The sequence below is a fragment of the Mobula hypostoma genome, chromosome 18, assembly GCF_963921235.1.
Source record: "Mobula hypostoma chromosome 18, sMobHyp1.1, whole genome shotgun sequence".
Lineage (NCBI taxonomy): Eukaryota > Metazoa > Chordata > Chondrichthyes > Myliobatiformes > Myliobatidae > Mobula > Mobula hypostoma.
The window spans coordinates 41,629,473-41,651,219 of record NC_086114.1 but is presented as its reverse complement, the minus strand read 5'-3'; the positions used below and the strand labels follow the sequence as shown (position 1 = coordinate 41,651,219).

Below are 21,747 nucleotides of genomic sequence, written 5' to 3'. Positions count from 1 at the left end.
AGTGAAAAAAGCCTGCTTACATTTACCTTATCCATGATATATACATACACACACCCTACACATCTATACATGTCATAGAGCACACGTGTGTGTGCTCTGCGAACACGTACATGTAGAATACACTGTGGCAACAGGGTCTCGGTTCACTTTGCCCTGAGGCTGTGGAGCCAGGAGCATCGGCTACACTGTGTAACAGAGCACCTGGCTGGGTAGTACATCTCTGCTGGAATGCAGCTGCCATCCCCGAGGCACTGAACAGACAACATCCATATCACTGACACCGTCACATCCACAAACTCCATTTCTTCTGACTGCTCTGTGCGTTTTCTCCCCCCGCCCCATTCCCATTATATACTATTGCATCAAAGTGAGCTCTCAAACCAATTTTCCAACTCCTCATTTCCTCGTTACAATACAGTCAGAGGAGTCTCCCAACACCATTCAATTCATCTTCTCTACATAAGCTGGCCCTCAGCAAAGACCCACTGACCTCCTCCGGTCCTTCACCTCTTTGTGGCAGCACTCTCTGTTGCCCTTCCCAATCTCTACAAAGCAGCCAGACTTCCCTCTTCTTGGACTCTGGCCTCTTCTGCCACTCCCGTGTGCTGACACTCAAACACCCTGCCAAACCACGTCACCCTGCTGTATCTCAGAGACAGCTCGACTACAAGGACATATCTGTGCTCTTCTCAGATACTTTTCTCCCCCCCACCGTCCCTCCATTAAAAAGCCTAGAATGTGTTTTCACATCAAAGATGTAAGGTAAACACAAGTCGTTATGAAAAGCTGCCTACATAACTATACATAAGGGGCAAGGTGGGAGAAGCTCCCTGTAAAGACGCCTCATTACTACAAAGTCAGGAGCTGCAGGTGAGGCTGACACAAGTGACCTCCTCAGTTCCTCCTCATAGCAGGATTTCCTCAGCCTGGCACGGAGCTAGCGGGGGAGTGGAGAATGCGTTGGTGGGGAGAGAGTGCGCTGATGGGGGTGAATGAGTGGGTAGGTTGGAGACCGTGTGCTGGTGTGGCCGGTGGGCAGTGAATGCCAAGTCCCTCACCTTCCTTACAGTCGAGGCCGTTCTCATGCAGCGTGAACCCGTTGCGACACTGGCAGACGTAAGTCCCGACCGTGTTCACACATTCGTGCTGACAGCCCCCGTTGTTCACCGAGCACTCGTCCTTATCTGAGGGGGAGGAAGAACAAGTCAGACAAAAAGGTGCCCTTCGTAGAGGGGCAAAGAGCATCCGATGACGTGGAACCTGGTGCCCAGCTCAGGGAAGCCAACAGAGCATGGTCTGGCTGAAGCCTGCAGCAGGAGTGAGGTGATCAGCTCGCAGCCAGGGTCTGAGAAAGGCCACGACAGGTGAAGGAATGCTCCAAGCAGCAGGGGGAAATGGAGGGACGCGGGTTAAAGGTTCTCTCAGTGTCACCCAGTTTCTGGCAACATTACAGAAAACTCTCTCCTCACGAAGGCGAAGTTCACTTCACCCCACAAGGTACACCATCCTCCTGCCTTTCACCAGATGGACACACTCCAGGGAGGTCATTGGCAAAGCCCTCATCAAAACGAGCAAAGGAGTTGCCCCGGGAGAGGCACTGGTCTGTAGTGAGCGGGGATCAAGCACGAGCAACGTGGGGCCAGCAACGTGCCACTTTCTGGTTGGGCAGGCACGAAGTCCTCTACAAGCCAGCCCTTTGTCGCAGCCAACAGGAGAAGCTTCTGGGCTGTGAAGCCGTCTTCGACAGCTGGGTCTTGAAATGAAACCCCCCTCTGGCATTAGGACTCAAGCGTGCACAACAGCATTTGGCATGCGGTTTGAAGCTTCTAACCACATTTCCTGTTGAAATCTAGTTGTGATTTACTCCAGCTCTGGTACCAGCTCCCTTCTCATGAATGCTGACATCAGCAAAAGGCATGGTGTGCATTACTCACTGACAGAAGCTGGAGCAAACAACTTTAACCTAGGAAGCCTGTTGCTATGAGTCCATCAAACCAGAAGCAGAGCGTTGTGTCATTCTGCTAGGTTAACGTGGTTTTAAATAGACTACGTCATCTCTCTAATAACACGCAGGGCAGCACAGCTCCCAGCTCCTGGGCTCTACAGCACCGAGGCACAAGTCGGGCGCTTGTGCTCACATTCCCTCTCTCCGCACCATCCAGACTCCTTCCAGCACCAGTGTGGCCCCAGAGCATCTAGTTTGATGTATTGCTTAGGTGTCAATGACCCTGACCCCTTACCTTTCTCTACATATCTGCTTCCTGAGCCCCTCAGAGCCCCCTCAACACTGCTTCCACGACCTCTGCAAGTGAAGTATGTTATAACTACAAGATAAATATATATATATACATTTAATGTAACAAGTTTAATGCAGAATCTGTAATTGACTGCAAAGCACTATGAGTGATACATTACGCTGTGGACTTGCTGAAGGCTGGCTTTAAACCCTCTCGAAGGCACCAGATCAGGATAACATTAAGGATGTCACAACTTTTCACATGACCAAGGTTGGTCACTGGGACAGAAGCCCTCGACAGCATTTCTGGTGGCTGATGTTCAGTGTGCAGGGACCGCACTCACCCAGTGGAGAGGCCCACCGTCCAGGACTGCAGCTCCCCCTAGTGGCTGAGGTGCCCAACACCCAACTGCGGTACGGGAGGTGTTAGAGGACTAAGATCTCCAGTCACAGCAGGCGTGAGAGTTTTTGCTCAGGACGTCACGCCTGCCACTGCACCAGACCTCATCGTCTCCTGAACCAGTGCTCACCTGCGAAGAACTGTCCTTTGAAACCTTTCTTGGACACGGTGTTGTCAGACTTGAACTCGATCCGCATGTTGTTGAACTGCGAGGTGATGATGTCAGGCCTCTCGGTGCCACAGAACCTGCCGTGCAGTTTGGATCCAGAGGAGAGCCCGCTGTGAACCTCGACGTAGTCGTACTTGCACACCTGGGGAGAGGCACAACACTGTCAGCACAGCTTCCACCCTGAGGACGGGGGGGGGGGGCAGCGTGTGTGTGCACGTGAGCACGCGGGAAGGTTGTAGAAGAGTGCATCTGCGTGTGTGTGTGTGTGTGTGTGTGTGTGTGTGTGTCTGTGGGTGTATGTGTGTTGTAAGGGAGTCTATCTGTGCCTGTGCAGGTGTGTGTCTGTGTGTGCAGAGTGCTGAGGTGGTGCGTGTGTGTGTGTGGGGCAGTGTTGGTGTGACTTCGTGTTCCAGTCTCTGACGTTTAATCCCGTAGAGCATAGCCGACCTCTGCTCGTCCACACCCAGGGTGGAGGGGTAACTTCAGGGACCAGTGGGAGCCCTCCGAAACCATCCTCCACCCCAATACCCACCCTGTACCAGACATCACCCCCAACCCCAACCCTGTCTCAAATCCAGCAATCTACAGAAACTCGTGGAATAAGCAGTGACAAGTTCCACGCCTGCCTGTGACGGGATCAGCTGAGGAGTGTGGCGATATTGGAAGACGAATAACCCCTTCACTACACTGACAATAGAACCTACCCCCCTGGGGTCCCCATACTGACACCAATCTGAGGTGGCACACTAATACGTGACAGTCACCACGTCCCCCACCCCACACCAACACAACCCCTCCCCCCGCGGTGCCCCAGTGACACCGCCACGACCTACCTCGTTTCCCTCCAGCTCGAAGGCCTCGAAGAGCAGGGAGATGCGATACTGCGCTGGGGCGACGAGCTGCCACACACAGTTCCGGTTGGTAGGGTACTCGTGGGGCCAGCCAGGGCTGCTCACCGTGCCGTTCAGAGAAGTGAGGAATCCACCACAGGCAGCTGGGGAGCAAGACAGCAGAGAGCAGTGTGCTTGTGGTCAATGGTACCCGGGGTAAACAGCACCCAACACATTCCAGGCGCCTAGTGTAATCAGCCCCCAACACAGCCGGGGCACCCACGGTCAACGGCATCCAACACAGCCCGGGCACCCATGGTCAACGGCATCCAACACAACCCGGGCATCAAACACAGACAAGGCACCTACTGTAATCAGTGCCCATTACAGTCTGGGCACCCGGGGTAACAGCATCCAATACAACCCAAGCACCCAGGGTAAAAACACCCAACAGACGTGGTTCCAGCTGGACTGATGCCACCATTGCACATCGTGGAGACATCACGTGAACAGCACCCAATCCTCTGTACCCTCATCCTGAGACTGACCCTCCTCACCTTAACCCCCAGACCGATCCTCCGCACCTTAACCCCGAAACTGACCCTCCGCACCTTAACCCCGAGACTGACCCTCCTCATCTTAACCCCAAGACCCACCCTCCGCACCTTAACCCCAAGACCCACCCTCCGCACCTTAACCCCGAGACCGACCCTCCTCACTTTAACCCCAAGACCCACCCACCGCACTTTAACCCCGAGACACACCTTCCGCACCTTAACCCCGAGACCGACCCTCCTCACCTTAACCCCGAGACCGACCCGCCGCACCTTAACCCCGAGACCGACCCTCCGCACCTTAACCCCCAGACCGACCCTCCGCACCTTAACCCCGAGACCGACCCTCCGCACCTTAACCCCCAGACCGACCCTCCGCACCTTAACCCCCAGACCGACCCTCCTCACCTTAACCCCCAGACCGACCCTCCGCACCTTAACCCCCAGACCGACCCTCCGCACCTTAACCCCCAGACCGACCCTCCTCACCTTAACCCCCAGACCGACCCTCCGCACCTTAACCCCCAGACCGACCCTCCTCACCTTAACCCTGAGACCGAACCTCCTCACCTTAACCCCGAGACTGACCCTCCTCACCCTAACCCCGAGACCGACCCTCCTCACCTTAACCCCCAGACTGACCCTCCTCACCTTAACCCCGAGACCGACCCTCCGCACCTTAACCCCGAGACCGACCCTCCTCACCTTAACCCCCAGACCGACCCTCCGCACCTTAACCCCCAGACCGACCCTCCGCACCTTAACCCCGAGACCGACCCTCCGCACCTTAACCTCGAGACCGACCCTCCGCACCTTAACCCCGAGACCGACCCTCCGCACATTAACCCCGAGACCGACCCTCCGCACCTTAACCCCGAGACCGACCCTCCTCACCTTAACCCCAAGACCCACCCGCCGCACTTTAACCCCGAGACACACCCTCCGCACCTTAACCCCGAGACCGACCCTCCTCACCTTAACCCCGAGACCGACCCTCCGCACCTTAACCCCGAGACCGACCCTCCGCACCTTAACCCCCAGACCGACCCTCCGCACTTTAACCCCGAGACCGACCCTCCTCACCTTAACTCCCAGACCGAACCTCCTCACCTTAACCCAGAGACCGACCCTCCGCACCTTAACCCTGAGACCGACCCTCCTCACCTTAACCCCGAGACCGACCCTCTGCACCTTAACCCCGAGACCGACCCTCCTCACCTTAACCCCCAGACCGACCCTCCGCACCTTAACCCCCAGACCGACCCTCCTCACCTTAACCCCCAGACCGACCCTCCGCACCTTAACCCCCAGACCGACCCTCCTCACCTTAACCCTGAGACCGAACCTCCTCACCTTAACCCCGAGACTGACCCTCCTCACCCTAACCCCGAGACCGACCCTCCTCACCTTAACCCCCAGACTGACCCTCCTCACCTTAACCCCGAGACCGACCCTCCGCACTTTAACCCCGAGACCGACCCTCCTCACCTTAACCCCGAGACCGACCCTCCTCACCTTAACCCTGAGACCGAACCTTCGCACCTTAACCCCGAGACCGACCCTCCTCACCCTAACCCCGAGACCGACCCTCCTCACCTTAACCCCAAGACCGACCCTCCTCACCTTAACCCCGAGACTGACCCTCCTCACCTTAACCTCGAGACTGACCCTCCGCACTTTAACCCCGAGACCGACCCTCCTCACCTTAACCCCGAGACCGACCCTCCGCACTTTAACCTCGAGACTGACCCACCGCATGCTAGTCTTGAATTCAACAACCAGCAGCTGCAAACCATCACTTGGTCTTTGTGCAAAGTTAAGGTCATTTACCTGATTCCCCAAGCACACAGAGCAGTGTGGCAACTCTCGTATTGAACCCCTGACTGTAGAGCAAAGCCCGGGGAGGGGGATTGAGCAAGGAGTAGAGAAGTGGGAAGGTGTGGGGAAGGGGGCGACCCGGTGATGGGGGGGGGGTGCGGGGTGATTGGTGATCAGAGTTGTATAGGTGACACTCTGACAAGGGTTCAGCCGTGGGGGATTGTGGGGTTTGGTTTGGGTGTGGAGCAGGTGGGGATGACCCTGTTGGAGGGTTCGGGGCTGGGTACACTTACCTTCACAGCTCTTGCGGTCTGTTGCCAGCTCATAGCCCGGTTCACAGGAGCATCTGTAGCTGCCCAGGGTGTTGACACATCGCTGCTGACAACCACCGTGCTCTGGCCGGGCACACTCGTCCTCCTCTGCGATGGAACACAGCAGGATCAGTGTGTGTCCCTGCTGCTTGAATGGCACCACATAAATGCAGCAGGTCGTTGTTACACGCCAGGTTCTCCTGCATCACCAGTCTCTGTCACCCCAGTACATGGGGTTGAAGTGCTGCCTGTCACAAAACACATTTCCCTACAGAGGCCCCTAAATTGCACTCTGCAACTTCTACATTCCTGTATGTGGTTTCACTGTCAAACTTCCCTCATTTCATTGCCTCTGTGTTAACTGTCCTCTCTCTAACCCTGCTAATTTCATTTAAGTTTTGTTTGGAGATACATCACAGTAACCAGCCCTTCCAGTCCAACAATCCCGTGCCAGCTTTGTGACCAATTAGCCAACATGCATCTTCAGATGTGGAAGGAATCCCAAAGTCCTGGAGGAAGCCTGCATTGTCACGAGGAGAACTTACAGAGACCTTGCAAACTGCGGCAGAATTGAGGCCCGGTTGTTGGCGTTGTAATAGCGCTGTGCCGCCCGCTTACATACTGTTAACTCATAGATCAAATGACCTTGTTCATAGTTTATCCCCGTGGTAACCCTGCCTCACCCAACAGAGATTTCAATTTGCTCTTTCCGTCCCTCCCCCACCAGTATCTTTGAAAATAAATTAACCTTTGAACCTCTGAAACCCAATGGATTTCTCCCTTTCCTAAAGGATTTCCCGCCTGGATCAGTCATTTCTCTTTGCAACAGGCACAAAATGCTGGAGGAACTCAGCAGGCCAGGCAGCGTCTACGGGAAAAAGTACAGTCGACTAAAGGGTCTCAGCCCGAAACGTCGACTGCACTGTTTCTATAGCTGCCGCCTGGCTTGCTGAGTTTCTTCAGCATTATTGTGTGTGTTGTTTGGATTTCCAGCATCTGCAGATCCTTAGTTACTTCTCTTCCCACCGATGCCACCTCACCTGCTGAGTTGCTTATTTTAGATTTCCAACTTCTGGGGCTGTTGAATTCCATTTATGGTCATCTAGACATCGTCTCACCAGTGGCCTGGACAATGAAGCCTATTTCAATTCAGTTGTATTCACTTCCTCCAGTTATAAACCTTCAATAATATAATTCCAAACTTATTTCTAAACCCCTAGGCCTGGGACTCAAGACCTGCCTTTGCAACTGACTTTGTGACCAACACATAGCAATCAGTAAGAATAGATAGCAACATCTCTGCCATGATTACCTTCAACACTGGTGTCCCACAAGAAGTCTGTATCCTTGGCTCCCTTCTTTATTCCCTATTCACTCAGGGGAGTGTGGCCAGATTCTGCTCTAACTGTATCTACATGTTTGTAGATGATACCACTGCAGTAGGCCAAACCTCAAACAATGACAAGTTGGAGTTCAAGAAGGAGATAGAAGCCTTGGGACATGGTGTCATCACAATAACCTTTCCTCTATGTTAGCAAAACAAAGGTCTGGTCACTGACTTCAGGAAGGAGGCAGTGCCCATGCTTCTGTCTTACATCAACAGTGCCAAGTGTTGAAAGCTTCAAGTTCCTGGTGCAAACATCACCAACAGCTTATCCAACCACATTTATGCCACAATCAAGGAAGCACACTAGCACCTTTACTTCCTCAGGAGGTTAAGTCAATGTGGCATGTTCTCATGGCTGATCACCAATTTTTACAGATACACCGCAAACATATCCTATTGGGTTACATCATGGCTTGGTATGGCAACTGCTCTGCCCAAGACCGCACGAGACTGCAGAGAGCCGTGGATACAGCTTAGCACATCACGGAAACAGACTGCATCTCTCCAGGCAGTCTGTCTACACCTCTCCCTGCCTCAGTAAAGCAGCCAGCATCTGACAATAACTAATTACCACACAGTAACGTGCAGTTTGCTTTCCTAAATATTATTCTTTGACGAATCAGTAGGATACCCACCACACACAGCATCTTAGGGCTCTGCACCCTCCAGATCAGGGTTTCTCAAACGGGGTTCCATGAGAGGTCGCGAAGGCTTCCGCGAGAGATCACGAGTTTAAAAAAAATCTTTTTTTGAACCTCGCACAACACGTGGTGCTAGCGCTCGCAGTGGTGGGTAGTGACCGAGCAACCCCATTAGCAATCTCAGCCCAGTACGGCAGTGCGCAGTAGGACTGTGCATGGCTGAGGGACCAAAACACTTGACATAAAAACGTGTGAGGATGCCAAGAGGCCTCAGGGGATGTAGACAAACTGGGTGCACGTAGCAGATGGAGAATAATGTCAAGTCATTTACTTTGATAGAAGTAGAGGAATTGTTGAGTATCTGTGAAATGCTGAGAGACTGCCTGTTGCCTTAAGAGACTTTAGAATCAACATTTAATAGAGATATTGGTCTATAAGATGCACATTGAGCAGGGTCTTTATCCTTCTTTAATATTAAAGAAATTGACGCTCTATTAAAAGATTCAGGAAGTTTACCAAGTTTCAGAGAAGCCTCAAAAACCCTACAGAGCCAAGGGATCAATAAAGAAGCAAAACATTTATAAAATTCAACGGTAAACCCATCCGGGACAGGAGCTTTCCCCAAATTCATAGAAAGAATAACATTCTTAATCTCATCCATAGTAATGGAAGTATCTAATATAGAAGACATGTCCTGTGAAATCTGAGGGAAGTCTAAATTATCTAAAAAATCATTCATATATTTAGAATCTCGAGGAGACTCTGATTGATATAAAGAAGAATAAAAATCACAAAAGGTTTGATTAATCCCCACATGATCCAGTATCAATCGATCATTTTGGTTATAAATCTGATTGATTTGAGATTTAACATAATTAGACTTCAATTGATTAGCCAGCAGCTTGCCAATTTTGTCACTGTGAACATAAAATTCACTTCTTGTTTTCCTTAATTGGTTTACAATTGAGGACGAGAGTAGTAAACTGTGTTCCATTTGAAGTTCAGTTCTTTGTTTGTATAACTCCTCAGAAGGAGCCATAACATATTTATCAATTTCTTTAATCTTGTCCACAATTACCATCTCCTCCTGCTTCTGCTTCTTCCTCAAAGCAGCAGAATACGAGATAATCTGACCACGAATATAGGCTTTAAAAGTGTCCCAAAGAGTGTTAACCGAAATATCCTCTGTATGATTAATTGTAAAAAAAAGCTCAATCTGTTCATTCATAAAGTTAACAAAGTCCGAGTCCTGAAGCAACAGCGAATTAAAACGCCATTGTCTATTATTTTGTATATTGGCCATAATTTTAATAGAAAGCTTAAGTGGAGCATGATCCGAAATGGTTATAGAATCATAATCACATTTAATCACTGAAGGAATAAGACGAGAATCAATAAAAAAATAATCAATTCTTGAATAGGAAGCCTTAAGAGACTTGTATGAACTTACAAACTTGATGAGAAGCTTTTGTCAAAGGTGAAGGACAGCATGATAGCCTTGTGGTTAGCACAACACTTTACAAAACCAGCGACCCGGGTTCAATTCCCACCCGTGTCCACACCTTGTGGCGCATCAAGCGGCATTTTTGCCGTTTCCGTAGCATTTTGGACTGTTTTTATGAGGCCGATTTGCTAGCTTGACACTCAACCTAGCATGGATGGAAAGTGTGCAAGAGGCTGGCTGGATTCGAACTCGGGACCATTTGCCTCCAAGTCTGGTGTTGATACCACTACACCACCAGCCGGCTAAGTTGACATTTTACTGCAATAAAATGTAATTGCAAGAATAAAATGTCTTATATAGACAGTTCACATAGTGTATTTTTGCAATTGCAGTCTCTTCAGCTTAAACAAGAAAAAATGCACTTCCAAAAGAGAGAGGGAAACAAAGATTTATCTGTCAGGTTTTTGAGATAAAACATATTTGGCCCAAGATGTTGTGCCTACACATGGTTCATACCTTTCAATTCCCTGTACATTCATGTGTCTATCTAAAAGCCTCTTAAATGCCTCTATCATATTTGACCCCTCCCCCAGTTAGACTGTTATGACCCTCTGTTTACCAGAACTCTGTTTAAGATGTTTAGCCCTGGTTACCACACCCTGCTATCGTGGGCACCCTGTGCAATACTACCATCACTTCCTATCTGGACGGTGTGAGTATGCACCCCTTATTGTATAATATTTTGGTAATTCTTGCACTACCATCTTATCACCGTGAACTTGGAAATCTTGCACTATTTATTTTTGTAGCATATAGAATTTTATAGGTCTTGCATTGTACTGCTACCACAGGACAACAAATCTCACAACAGTGGTAATGAACCTGATTGAAAGCACAACTGATCAAACCTACCCTTGAAAAAGTCTGCGGCGAATCCCGCCTTGTTGATTGAATTATCTGACAAGAACCTCATCCAGAGTTTGTTGGAGCTGGATTTGATATCGTTGGGTTTAGTGTAACCACAGAAGAGGCCAATGAGGGGAGCGTCTGGGCCGCCACCATCACGGATCTCCAGGAAGTCGTATGCACAGGTATCGTGCCGCTCCATCTGGAAAAGACAGATGTTGGAGAGGGAGGCGTTTGTGCAGAGAACCAGCTGGGGATCCCAGCAGCACATAGATTTTCCCAGTGAAGGTTACAGAGAACTCTTTCGCCTTTAGCTCCATACACACCCTTTGGTACTGATAGCCCAACTCACCGGGGACTGCACTGTTCTTGGGCTGCTCTGTGTCCAAGGGGTAGGCTCACAGACTGGGACAGCCACACTCCATTCCATCAGAAATGCTTCAGGACAAGAGGCCCATGTCTGACGACTCCTCTCCACTCAGGGGCAGCGCTGAGGTTTTATACTTATGACTGTGAGGCCAAGCATAGTTCCCCTGCAATATTTAAGTTTGCTGATGACACCACTGTCATTGGCCAAATCCCAGGCTGTGATGAATCAGCATATGGGAGGGAGATTGAAGATCTGGCTGAGTGGTGCCACAACAATAACAATGTCAGCAAAACCAAAGAGCTGATTGTTAACTACAGGAGGAGGAAACCGGAGGTCCATGAATCATTCCTCAAAGGACCAGAGGTAGAGGGCATTTATAGGAAGAGGTACAGTCATTGTTTTGGGCCGAGACCCTTTGTCAAGACTAACTGAAAGAAGAGATAGTAAGAGATTTGAAAGTGGGAGGGGGAGGGGGAGATCCGAAATGATAGGAGAAGACAGGAGCAGGGTGGATGGAGCTAAGAGCTGGAAAGTTGATTGGCAAAAGGGATATATCCTATCATTTCGGATCTCACCCCCCCCCCACTTTCAAATCTCTTACTATCTCTTCTTTCAGTTAGTCCTGATGAAGGGTCTCGGCCCGAAACGTCGACTGTACCTCTTCCTAGAGATGCTGCCTGGCCTGCTGCGTTCACCAGCAACTTTGATGTGTGTTGCTTGAAATTCCAGCATCTGCAGATTTCCCTGTGTTTGAGGTAGAGAGGGTCAGCAGCTTTAAATTCCTCAGCGTTATCATGTCAGAGGATCTGTCCTGGGACCAGCATGCAAGTGGCATTACAAAGATGGCACAGCAGTGCCTCTACTTTCTTAGAAGTTTCGGCTTGTCACCTAAGATTTTCACAAACTTCAATAGACGCGTGGTGGAGAGTATACTGACTGGTTGCAAAGGGGACCTGAGAGACAGGATTTTCACACAGAGGATACTGGGTATACGGAAAGAGCTGTCGGGGAAAGTGATGGAGCTGCGTACAGTTACAATCCTTAAATGACATTTGGATAGGTACATGAATAGGAAAGGTTTAGAGGGCAAGGGCCAAATGCATACAAATAGATAGTTGGGCCAAAGGACTTGTTTCCATGTTGTACAGCTCTCAGAATCCTTTTCCTTGTGTTCAGACTGCTTGCCATCCTGAAACTGTTTTGCAGCTTCCTCATAATTTATCCTCTTTAAGTCTCATAGGCAAATAATGAAATATTATGGTCTGTTTCCTCAACCAAATCATTCACATTATAAACAGGTGGGCCTAAGCACTGATTGCTATGGTAATCCAGTAGTCAGTGTCTCCCTCATTCTTATTTTCTGCTTCCTGTCTGCCAATGGATTTCAGCCTGTCCCATCCGATCATGCTTTACTTTACTTTATACTTTATTGTCGCCAAACAATTGGTACTAGAATGTACAATCATCACAGCAATATTTGATTCTGTGCTTCCCACTCCCTGGATTACAAATATTAAATATTAAAAATACTAAAAATAGTAAAAATTAGTAAATACTAACAATTTAAATTATAAATCATAAATAGAAAATAGAAAAAATAGAAAGTAAGGTAGTGCAAAAAAACTGAGAGGCAGGTCCAGATATTTGGAGGGTACGGCCCAGATCCGGGTCGGGATCCGTTCAGCAGTCTTATCACAGTTGAAAAGAAGCTGTTCCCAAATCTGGCTGTATGAGTCTTTCAACTTTCACAAAGGTGTTTATACAGAACTTTAGCAGAAGCCATCTGAAAATCCGAGCAGACAACTCCCATTGATCACCAGATACCTCTCCCACCAGATATCTCTTCAGGAAACTCCAGTAGATTTATATGGGGTGGGGGGGTTATATGGGAGGTAGGGTTTGAGGGTCGGCACAACATTGTGGGCCGATGTTCTATGTTTGTGCAACGTAGTTTCCTTTTGGGTTAGTTGAGGGAGAGACAGGAACACTGGAAGGTCTCTTTACAGATAGTCTCTTTAAGAATGGTGAACCACTTCTACAGAATGATTCTTTTAGAATGAGGTGTTCCTTTCTCACCAGCTACCGTGAAGCTCTTAGTCCAACACTGGCTTTGTTTAACAAATTAGAATTCAAGGGACCAAATGACAATATCTCTTGCTCAAAGACAACCAGCACAGGTGCACCTGAAGGATTTTTATTTAAGCCACTGCTCTCTCTACACTCATGACTCAGTGGATAGGTACAGCTTAATTGCCGTCTTTAAATTCGCCGATGACACAGAGTGAAATAGTGGGGCTGGCTGAGTGGTGTCACAACAACAACCGTAAGACCAAGGAACTGACTCTGGACTTCAGGAAGGGGAAGTCAGGAGAACACACGTTTCTACTTGAGGGGGTCAGTGGTGGAAAGGGTGAGCAGCTTCAAGTTCCCGAGCGTCAGCATCTCAAAGGCCCGACATATTGATGCAATCACGAAGGCACACCAGTGGTCATACATCATTAAGAGTTTGAGGAGATTTGGTAGGTCTCCAAAGACTCCAGCAAATTTCTACAGATTTACTGTGGAGTGCATTCTGACTGGTTTCATCATCGCCTGGTACGTAGGCTCCAATGCACAGGATCGAAAAGCTCGAGAGGGCTGTAGACTCAGCCAGCTCCATCATGGGCTCCAGCCTTCCCACCATTGAGGACATTTTGAATCGGGAAGGTGGCATCCATCATTAAGGACCCTCCCGATCCTCTTCTCATTACCACCAGCCGAGAGGAAGTACAGCTGCCTGAGGGTGCACACACCTTTTAGCAGTAGCTTCCCCTCTGCCATCAGAATTCCGAACGGTCCGTGAACACTACCCCACCATTGTTCTCTCTTTTTGCACTATTTATTCTTATTTTTCTTATCGTAACCATGGTGATTTTACCCATCACACTATACTGCTGCCAAACAACAAATTTCACGACGTATGTCAATGACAATAGACCTGATTCTGATTCAATTGTTGTCCAGTCAGTTTGTACCAACTTAAGTTTCACCGCATTCTCCTCACTTGCTACCAATGTTTACCAATGGATCCATACCTTTGCTAAACACTGAACAGAGCTGTGCCAGATGTGGTGAGCACATGGGGTTTCGAGAGCATGCCAGACAGGTGATTGGGATAACAGATCCATCGGCCGGGATCAGTCCGCAGAGGGTGGCCCCGGTGCGGTGAGGGTACTGCACAGAGTCTTGTCATCTTCAGAAGTTTTCGGATGACTCTGCCATAGTTGGATGCATCAGCAAGGGAGATGAGGCTGAGTACAGGGCTACGTTAGGAAACTTTGTCACATGGTGTGAGCAGAATCATCTGCAGCTTAATGTGAAAAAGACTAAGGAGCTGGTGGTAGACCTGAGGAGAGCTAAGGTACCGGTGACCCATGTTTCCATCCAGGGGGTCAGTGTGGACATGGTGGAGGATTACAAATATCTGGGGATACAAACTGACAATAAACTGGACTGGTCAAAGAACACTGAGGCTGTCTACAAGAAGGGTCAGAGCCGTCTCTATTTCCTGAGGAGACTGAGGTCCTTTAACATCTGCCGGACGATGCTGAGGAGGTTCTACGAGTCTGTGGTGGCCAGTGCGATCATGTTTGCTGTTGTGTGCTGGGGCAGCAGGCTGAGGGTAGCAGACACCAACAGAATCAACAGACTCATTCATAAGGCCAGTGATGTTGTGGGGATGGAACTGGACTCTCTGACGGTGGTATCTGAAAAGAGGCTGCTGTCCAAGTTGCATGCCATCTTGGACAATGTCTCCCATCCACTACATAACGTACCGGTTGGGCACAGGAGTACATTCAGCCAGAGACTCATTCCACCGAGATGTAACACAGAGCGTCATAGGAAGTCATTCCTGCCTGTGGCCATCAAATTTTACAACTCCTCCCTTGGAGGGTCAGACACCCTGAGCCAATAGGCTGGTGCTGGACTTATTTCCTGGCATAATTTACATATTACTATTTAACTATTTATGGTTTTATTACAATTTAATTATTTATGGTGCAACTGTAACGAAAACTAGTTTCCCCTGGGATCAATAAAGTATGACTATGACTATGACTATGAGAATCTCTCTGGTCAGCGATGACGGGAACAGATTTACCTCGAAGGCCTGGAAGACCAGGCCCACCTGGAAATGCTTGGGGATGGTAATTGTCCAGATGCACTCCTTGGAAGGCCGGTAGTCATCAGGGTAGTTGGGAGACTGAATCTGGCCAGTGTCCTTGTGGAGTTCTCCTCCACAGATCGCTGGAACACAAGAGGAGAAGGTCAAATCTGCCATCTTCTTCATGAAACATTATTTAGAGACTTTTGGAAATAAAATACCTGTATTAATACAGCACTTTTAACTGTGAAATGTTGAAAGGGGTTTATTGGCAGGCTGGCTTTGATATTGACTTATTATTGTCACATATAATGAAAAAGCTTGTTTATACAGATCAAATCGTTACACAGTGCACTGAGCTAGAGTAAGGTAAAACAATATCAATGCAGAATAAAGCTACTGAAAGTGTGCAGTGCAGGTGTATGATGAAGCTCATGATTGTAATGAGATAAACTGTGAGGCCAGGAGGCCATCTTATCATACAAGAGGTCTGTTCAAGTCTGATAAGAGTTGTTCTCAAGCCTGATGATACCTGCCTTCGGGCGATTTGTATCTTCTGCCCAATGGGAGAGGGGTGAAGAGAGAATGTTTGACACAGACCCCAGGGGTGCAGGCAGACTTAGCTACCCCTGGGTCCTGGAGGCAGTGGAGGGTTCCTCCGGGCTGCCTTTCTGGCAATTTTCCGGGAGTACGTCTCTGTCCGATTATTGCTGGGGAAAGGACACGCGGTGTCCACAGAAGGCAAGAAGAGAGGTGTTCTGGGACTGCAGGCTTCTGAGATAATAATGGGAGTCATCTTCTGGGATGATTTAGTTTGGGATTATTATTGTTATCTCTGGTGTTTTTATTCTAGCATCGCAGTAATGTAGAATTTGAAATAAATGTATCTTTGTTAAAAGAAAAAGCAATGTGGTCCACACCTTCATAAACAGCGGAGAATCCCCGGCCTACCCAGTTACTGCTGCTGTGGAATTCGACCCAGAGCCGACTGTCGCTGGACACAATGGGTTCCGGAATCTTCCCACCACAGAACCTGCCTGGGAGAAGAGACAAAAGCACACTCAGTCACGGCAAGGTCCCAGAGCTGAAGACCCTGGCGGCCCAGCTCGCTGGCCGCCCTCACCGGTGGCAGAGTGGCGGCTGCAGCCCCCGCACGGGCTCCCTTGTGGTTCAGCGGGAGAGCCACAGTGCTGGAGGCTCTTCACAAGGAGCTGGCCGACCACGCCAAACACCAGCGACCGCTCGCCAAGTCTCCAGCCCTCAATCAGCCTCAGGGAGAGGTGATCACATCCCGTCTCTCCCACACCGGCTCCATCACAAACAGCCAGTCTCTCCCCAGGATAGGAAGGGCCTGTGTCTGGAATGAAGGCATTGCACCTTGTTCGGGCAAAAGCCTGGAGATCTGGGGCACATTTTACATGTAATTCACTGCCTTCCACAAGAACATGGGATTGTGGCCCAGGTCCTGTTGCTCAGGTCAGGCTGTGGCACACATTCCACTCCCTGGCACTGCCAGGGGCAGTGGGCATCAGCGCAAGGCACAGCGTTATCTCGGGACCGCTGGAGATACTCTTGGCTCTGACAGCTTGACGGGGGGCAGTGCCCCCTCGCACACCCACTGTCCAGAGCGAGTCTGCTGAACAACTGGTTAGCTACCGTCACTGAAAGGGATCAGCGAGACTAAACTCCCCAACCTGCTCACTTCCTCCACGGGTTCAAAAGCCGACTTTAACCTCCGCTGCAATGCATCCCGCATCCCGGCAACTCTACCCTGGGACGGCCCACCTTCCCCCAAGGTTCCCCTCTAACTCCAGGGGCTAACACTGGGGGAAGACTCTTCTGTTGACAGATACTTGTTCCATGAGATGCCTAGCTCAGTGCCCCCGCCTCACGGCAGCTCGGCTGCAGTCTGGCCAACTGGGCACCCGCTCCCCACTGGGTGGTGGGGAGGAAGGGGGTGCTGGGATCGGGAACACCCTGCCCTGAGGCTGCTGGAGGCAGAGACGCACGTTTAAGTACCTGCATCAGCACTTGAATTGCTGAGGCACAGCAGGCTTTGGACCTGTTAATGGGATGGGTGAAGGTGGGTGGGCGATGGGACAGTGAGCCTATGCGTGAACCAGCTAGTGCGGTGAGGGTTGGAGACGGGGAGGCTGGCACTGCTGAGTTATCTCAGCACCCACAGCCCCAGTAATAGCAGCCACAGAGGTTTGGACAGGCAGCCTCCAGAGTGGTGTGTAGTGAGTGCCAAGCGCTGTGTCTGGACTGACTCGCTGGCCGAGTGAGTGTTAGTGTGAGTGTGTGTGGGGAAGAGGATAGGAGAGGCACCATGTGGGCACAGAGGGATACGGTCTGGGGATCAAGTGTGAGGGCAGAGGGACGTGAATGTGAATGAAGCCGCTGGCAGGCACGGCAGTGGATTCGATGCCTGCAAAAACGAATTCTCTGCCATTGACCACGTGTGAGGCTGCCACAGATAACTGTGGGACTGTAGGTTGTTGGGTTTGACCTCTGCAGCGTATCTGCTGCATCGTAGGTCACCATTTGACCCATCAAGTCCGTACTGGCTCATTGCAACTCCTATAGTCCCGTCCCTGCAACCTACTCGCTGTCACCTCCCCTCAAATTCACTTGCTATCTGCAGCTCCCTCCAAACCATCAGGGGCGATGAACAGCAGCCAATTATCCCACCCACAAGGAGGAAATTTACAAGGATGTTGCCTGGATTGGGGAGCACGCCTTATGAGAATAGGTTGGGTGAACTCAGTCTTTTCTCCTTGGAGCAATGGAGGATGAGAGGTGACCTAATAGAGGTGTATAAGATGATGAGAGGCACTGATCGTGTAGATAGCCCGAGGCTTTTTTCCCAGGGCTGAAATGGCTAACGCAAGGGGACACAGTTTTAAGGTGCTTGGAAGTAGGTACAAGGGGGATGTCAGAGGTAAGTTTTTCACACACAGAGTGGTGGGTGTGTGGAATGCACTGCCGGTGACGATGGTGGAGGCGGATACAATATAGTGTTTTAAGGGACTCTTAGATAGGTACATGGAGCTTAGAAAAATAGAGGGCTATGCGGTAGGGAGATTGTAGGCAGCTTCGAGAGTGGGTTACACGGTCGGCACAACATTGTGGTCCGAAGGGCCTGTAATGTGCTGTAGATTTCCATGTTCTATGTTCACGCATCTCTGGAATATAGCATAAATCTGGAAAATCAGGATGAAAGCCACACAGTTAAAGGGAGAACAGGCAAACTCAGCACAGACAGGGCTGGGGATGTGAACCCATGTCTCTGGCTCTCTGAGACAATAGCTGTGCCCACTGCTCCTCCCAGTGGTGAGGAGAGGGTAGCGCACACTTGCTTCATCTGCAGACTGTGTGAATACACCCCAGGCTCTCTGCAGGACCGACACCCCCCCTCACCATGCTCAACATCGTGGAGATTTCCAACCCATGCCCAGCTTGTGACACTCCTGCCAGTCCCTGGCCAGTTCCAGACAACGCTTCACTTGGGTTGTATCCCAGGGACCGACTTAAACTGTGCAGTAACACTCTCTGCTGATGATCCAATCCATCAATAAAACAGTTTCAAAGCACAGGTTCTGCCTGAGCACCTGAGCATCAATCACACGCACATCAATGAGGCCTCACACTGTGGTGCCTGTTTCTACAGCCCCTCCCCGTCCGTACCACAGAGACAAAGCGACACCATTCTGTGCCAGCCACCCAGGGCAGCGCACAGGGTTGGGTGCAGCATCTGGGGGAAGCACTGACCAGCTACAGCACTGCGGGCGGTGGGGTAGTGGTGATGGTGACCAGAGGGGTACTGCTGGGTCCACCACTGTTTGTCATCCGTTCCGACTCGGATGACAATGTAGTTAACACAATAAGTAAGTTAGCAGATGACACCACAAATTGGAAGTACAGCGGACAGTTTAGAGGGTTATCCAAGATGAGAACGGGATCTAGGTGAACTGGTGAAGCGGGCCAAGGAATGGCAGACGGAATTTTACTCAAGTAAGAGCAAGGTGTTGGACTTTGGTAAGTTAAACCAGAGCACGAGGTACACAATAAATAGCAGGGGTCCTGGAGAGTGTCGTAGAACAGAGACCGAGCAGTACAGGTATATGGTTCCCTGGAAGTGGAGGTGCAGGTGGACAGGGCAGTGAAGAAGGTGTTGGCATTACTAACTTTGAACAGTCAGGAAACCAAGTACAGTGGTTGGGACGTCATGTTACAGCTGAGTATGATATTCATTAAAGTTGCTGGTGAACACAGCAGGCCAGGCAGCATCTTCTAGGAAGAGGTAAAAAATGTTTTTCTCTCTCTTTTTCTCCCTCTGTCCCTCTCAATATACTCCTTGCCCATCCTCTGGGATTCCCCTCTCCCCCCTTTCTTTCTCCCTGGGCCTCCTGTCCCATGATCCCCTCATATCCCCTTTTGCCTATCACCTGTCCAGCCTTGGCTCCATCCCTCCCCCTCCTGTCTTCTCCTATCATTTTGGATCTCCCCCTCCCCCTCCCACTTTCAAATCTCTTACTAGCTCTTCTTTCAGTTAGACCGACGAAGGGTCTCGGCCCGAAACATCAACTGTACCTCTTCCTCAAAATGCTGCCTGGCCTGCTGTGTTCACCAGCAGCTTTAATGTGTGTTGCTTGAAATTCCAGCATCTGCAGATTTCCTCGCGTTTGAGTATGATATTGTTGAGACTGCACTGTGCAGATTTCCAGAAGGGAGGAAGGGAAGGAACATCGAACTCCAACACAAACCAGCACCTTCAACAGGGACAAACCAAGGAACACTACTAACAGCTCAGCCGTAATAGGTAACACAAAGAGAGAATACACAAGGAAAATGGTTGAGCTGGTCAGAGCCAGCATGAGAAATCGTACCCAGGAGTGGTGCTTTCCTCGAGTACCCATTCCGTACCTCAATGTAATCGTACCAGCAGAGACGGCTCTGAAACAGGTCCATGGTGGTGAAGTTTAAAATGATCTGCAAAACATGGAGCACTTTGTTTAAACCTTGCACACACCTCCACCTCCCGAGATCCTAGCTCTGTTGCCTACAGTCTGATAGTGTTACCCTACTGCGTTATAGCACTGCTGCTACCTGTGCCTTCGCGGTGTGGAAGGAGTGGTGGTACCTTGGCTCACCTCCAGCCCACTGTCGCTTCAGCAAGTGCCGAGGCAGACGGGCCCAGCCTCTCTCCAGGAGCAAGGCAAGGTAGCACCACAGCACGGCAGGCCACTCAGCCCTCAAGTTCCCAAGTCTCTGCAAGAGCAATCCAGCTAATCCCATTCCCTCCTAAACCCCACACAACTTCTTTGGCAGATAATTAGATTAGATTATGAGGACATGTAGTCTTCTTTTATTGTCATTTAGTAATGCATGCATTAAGAAATGATACAATGTTTTTCCAGAAAGATATCACAGAAATACAAGACAAACCGACTGAAAAACTGACAAAAACCACATAATTATAACATATAGTTACAACAGTGCAAAGCAATACCGTAATTTGATAAGAACAGACCATGGGCCCGGTAAAAAATCTCAAAGTCTCTCAAAAGTCCCATCATCTCACACAGACGGTGAACCTCCAGCGCCGCAAACTTGCCGATGCAGCATCCTGGAAGCACCCGACCCCGAGTCCGTCCGAAAGCTCTGAGCCTCCGATCAGCTCTCCGACACTGAGCACCGAGCACCGAGCACCATCTCTGCTGAGCGCTTTGACCCCGGCCCCGGCAACAGGCAAAGCCGAGGATTTGGGGCCTTCCCCTCCGGAGATTCTCGATTGCATAGTAGCAGCGAGAGGAAAGCAGGCATTTCAGAAGTTTCTCCAGGTGTTCCTCCGTGCTTCTCACGGCTGTCTCTATCAAATTAGGATTGTGCACGGCCCCCTAGTTAACACATATCGATATCATTCGTAACGGCCGCGCGCGCTGCCATCTTCTCCTCCCTCCTGGTTACCTCATCTTGGGTGGCACGGTCGCGTAGTGGTTGGCAGAACATTTTACAGCACCAGCAACCCAGGTCCAATCCCTGCTGCTGTCTGTCAGGAGTCTGTCTGCTTTCCCCGTGACCGTGTGGGTTTCCTCCCACAGTCCAAAGACAAACTGGTTCGTAGGTTAACTAGCCATTGTAAATTGCCCTGTAATTAGGCTAGGGTTAAATCGGGGATTGCTGGGCTCTCACTCGGTTCAGGAATCGTTCCTCAGATCACTTTTGGTGATTTTGTTAAATACCTTCACCCTACATCCCTTTGTTCTCAACTCATCTGCCAATAGGAACAGCTTCTCTCCATCTCTCCATCTGCACTGTCTGATTCTAAATCCCTCCACGTAACCTCCTGTGCTCCACTGACAGCAGTCCCAGCTTCTCCAGCCACAAGCCCATAGTCTTCATATTGCTATAGACATGGTTGGAGTACTTTAAATTGGCATCATGGTCAGCACAGACAATGTGGGCCAAGGGTCTTGTTCTTAAGCTGTACTGTTGTTTATTTTATCCTCCTCAAATAGTGGATCTCCCTTCTTC

The 21,747-nt window shown here is 49.9% G+C and overlaps 1 protein-coding gene across 1 annotated transcript in view; it reads right to left on the bottom strand.

Moving 5' to 3' along the window:
- The window catches only part of LOC134358206 (tolloid-like protein 2), a 126,630-nt gene that overhangs the window by 8,243 nt on the left and 96,640 nt on the right, over window positions 1–21,747 (bottom strand). Inside the window, exons 10-17 of the mRNA XM_063070204.1 lie at window positions 20,100–20,202; window positions 16,131–16,247; window positions 15,208–15,353; window positions 10,703–10,898; window positions 6,301–6,426; window positions 3,639–3,799; window positions 2,767–2,947; window positions 1,059–1,184 (exon numbers count right to left, since the gene is read on the bottom strand). Coding sequence (XP_062926274.1) covers window positions 1,059–1,184; window positions 2,767–2,947; window positions 3,639–3,799; window positions 6,301–6,426; window positions 10,703–10,898; window positions 15,208–15,353; window positions 16,131–16,247; window positions 20,100–20,202 — 1,156 coding nt within the window. The remainder of the gene's footprint in view (window positions 1–1,058; window positions 1,185–2,766; window positions 2,948–3,638; window positions 3,800–6,300; window positions 6,427–10,702; window positions 10,899–15,207; window positions 15,354–16,130; window positions 16,248–20,099; window positions 20,203–21,747) is intronic.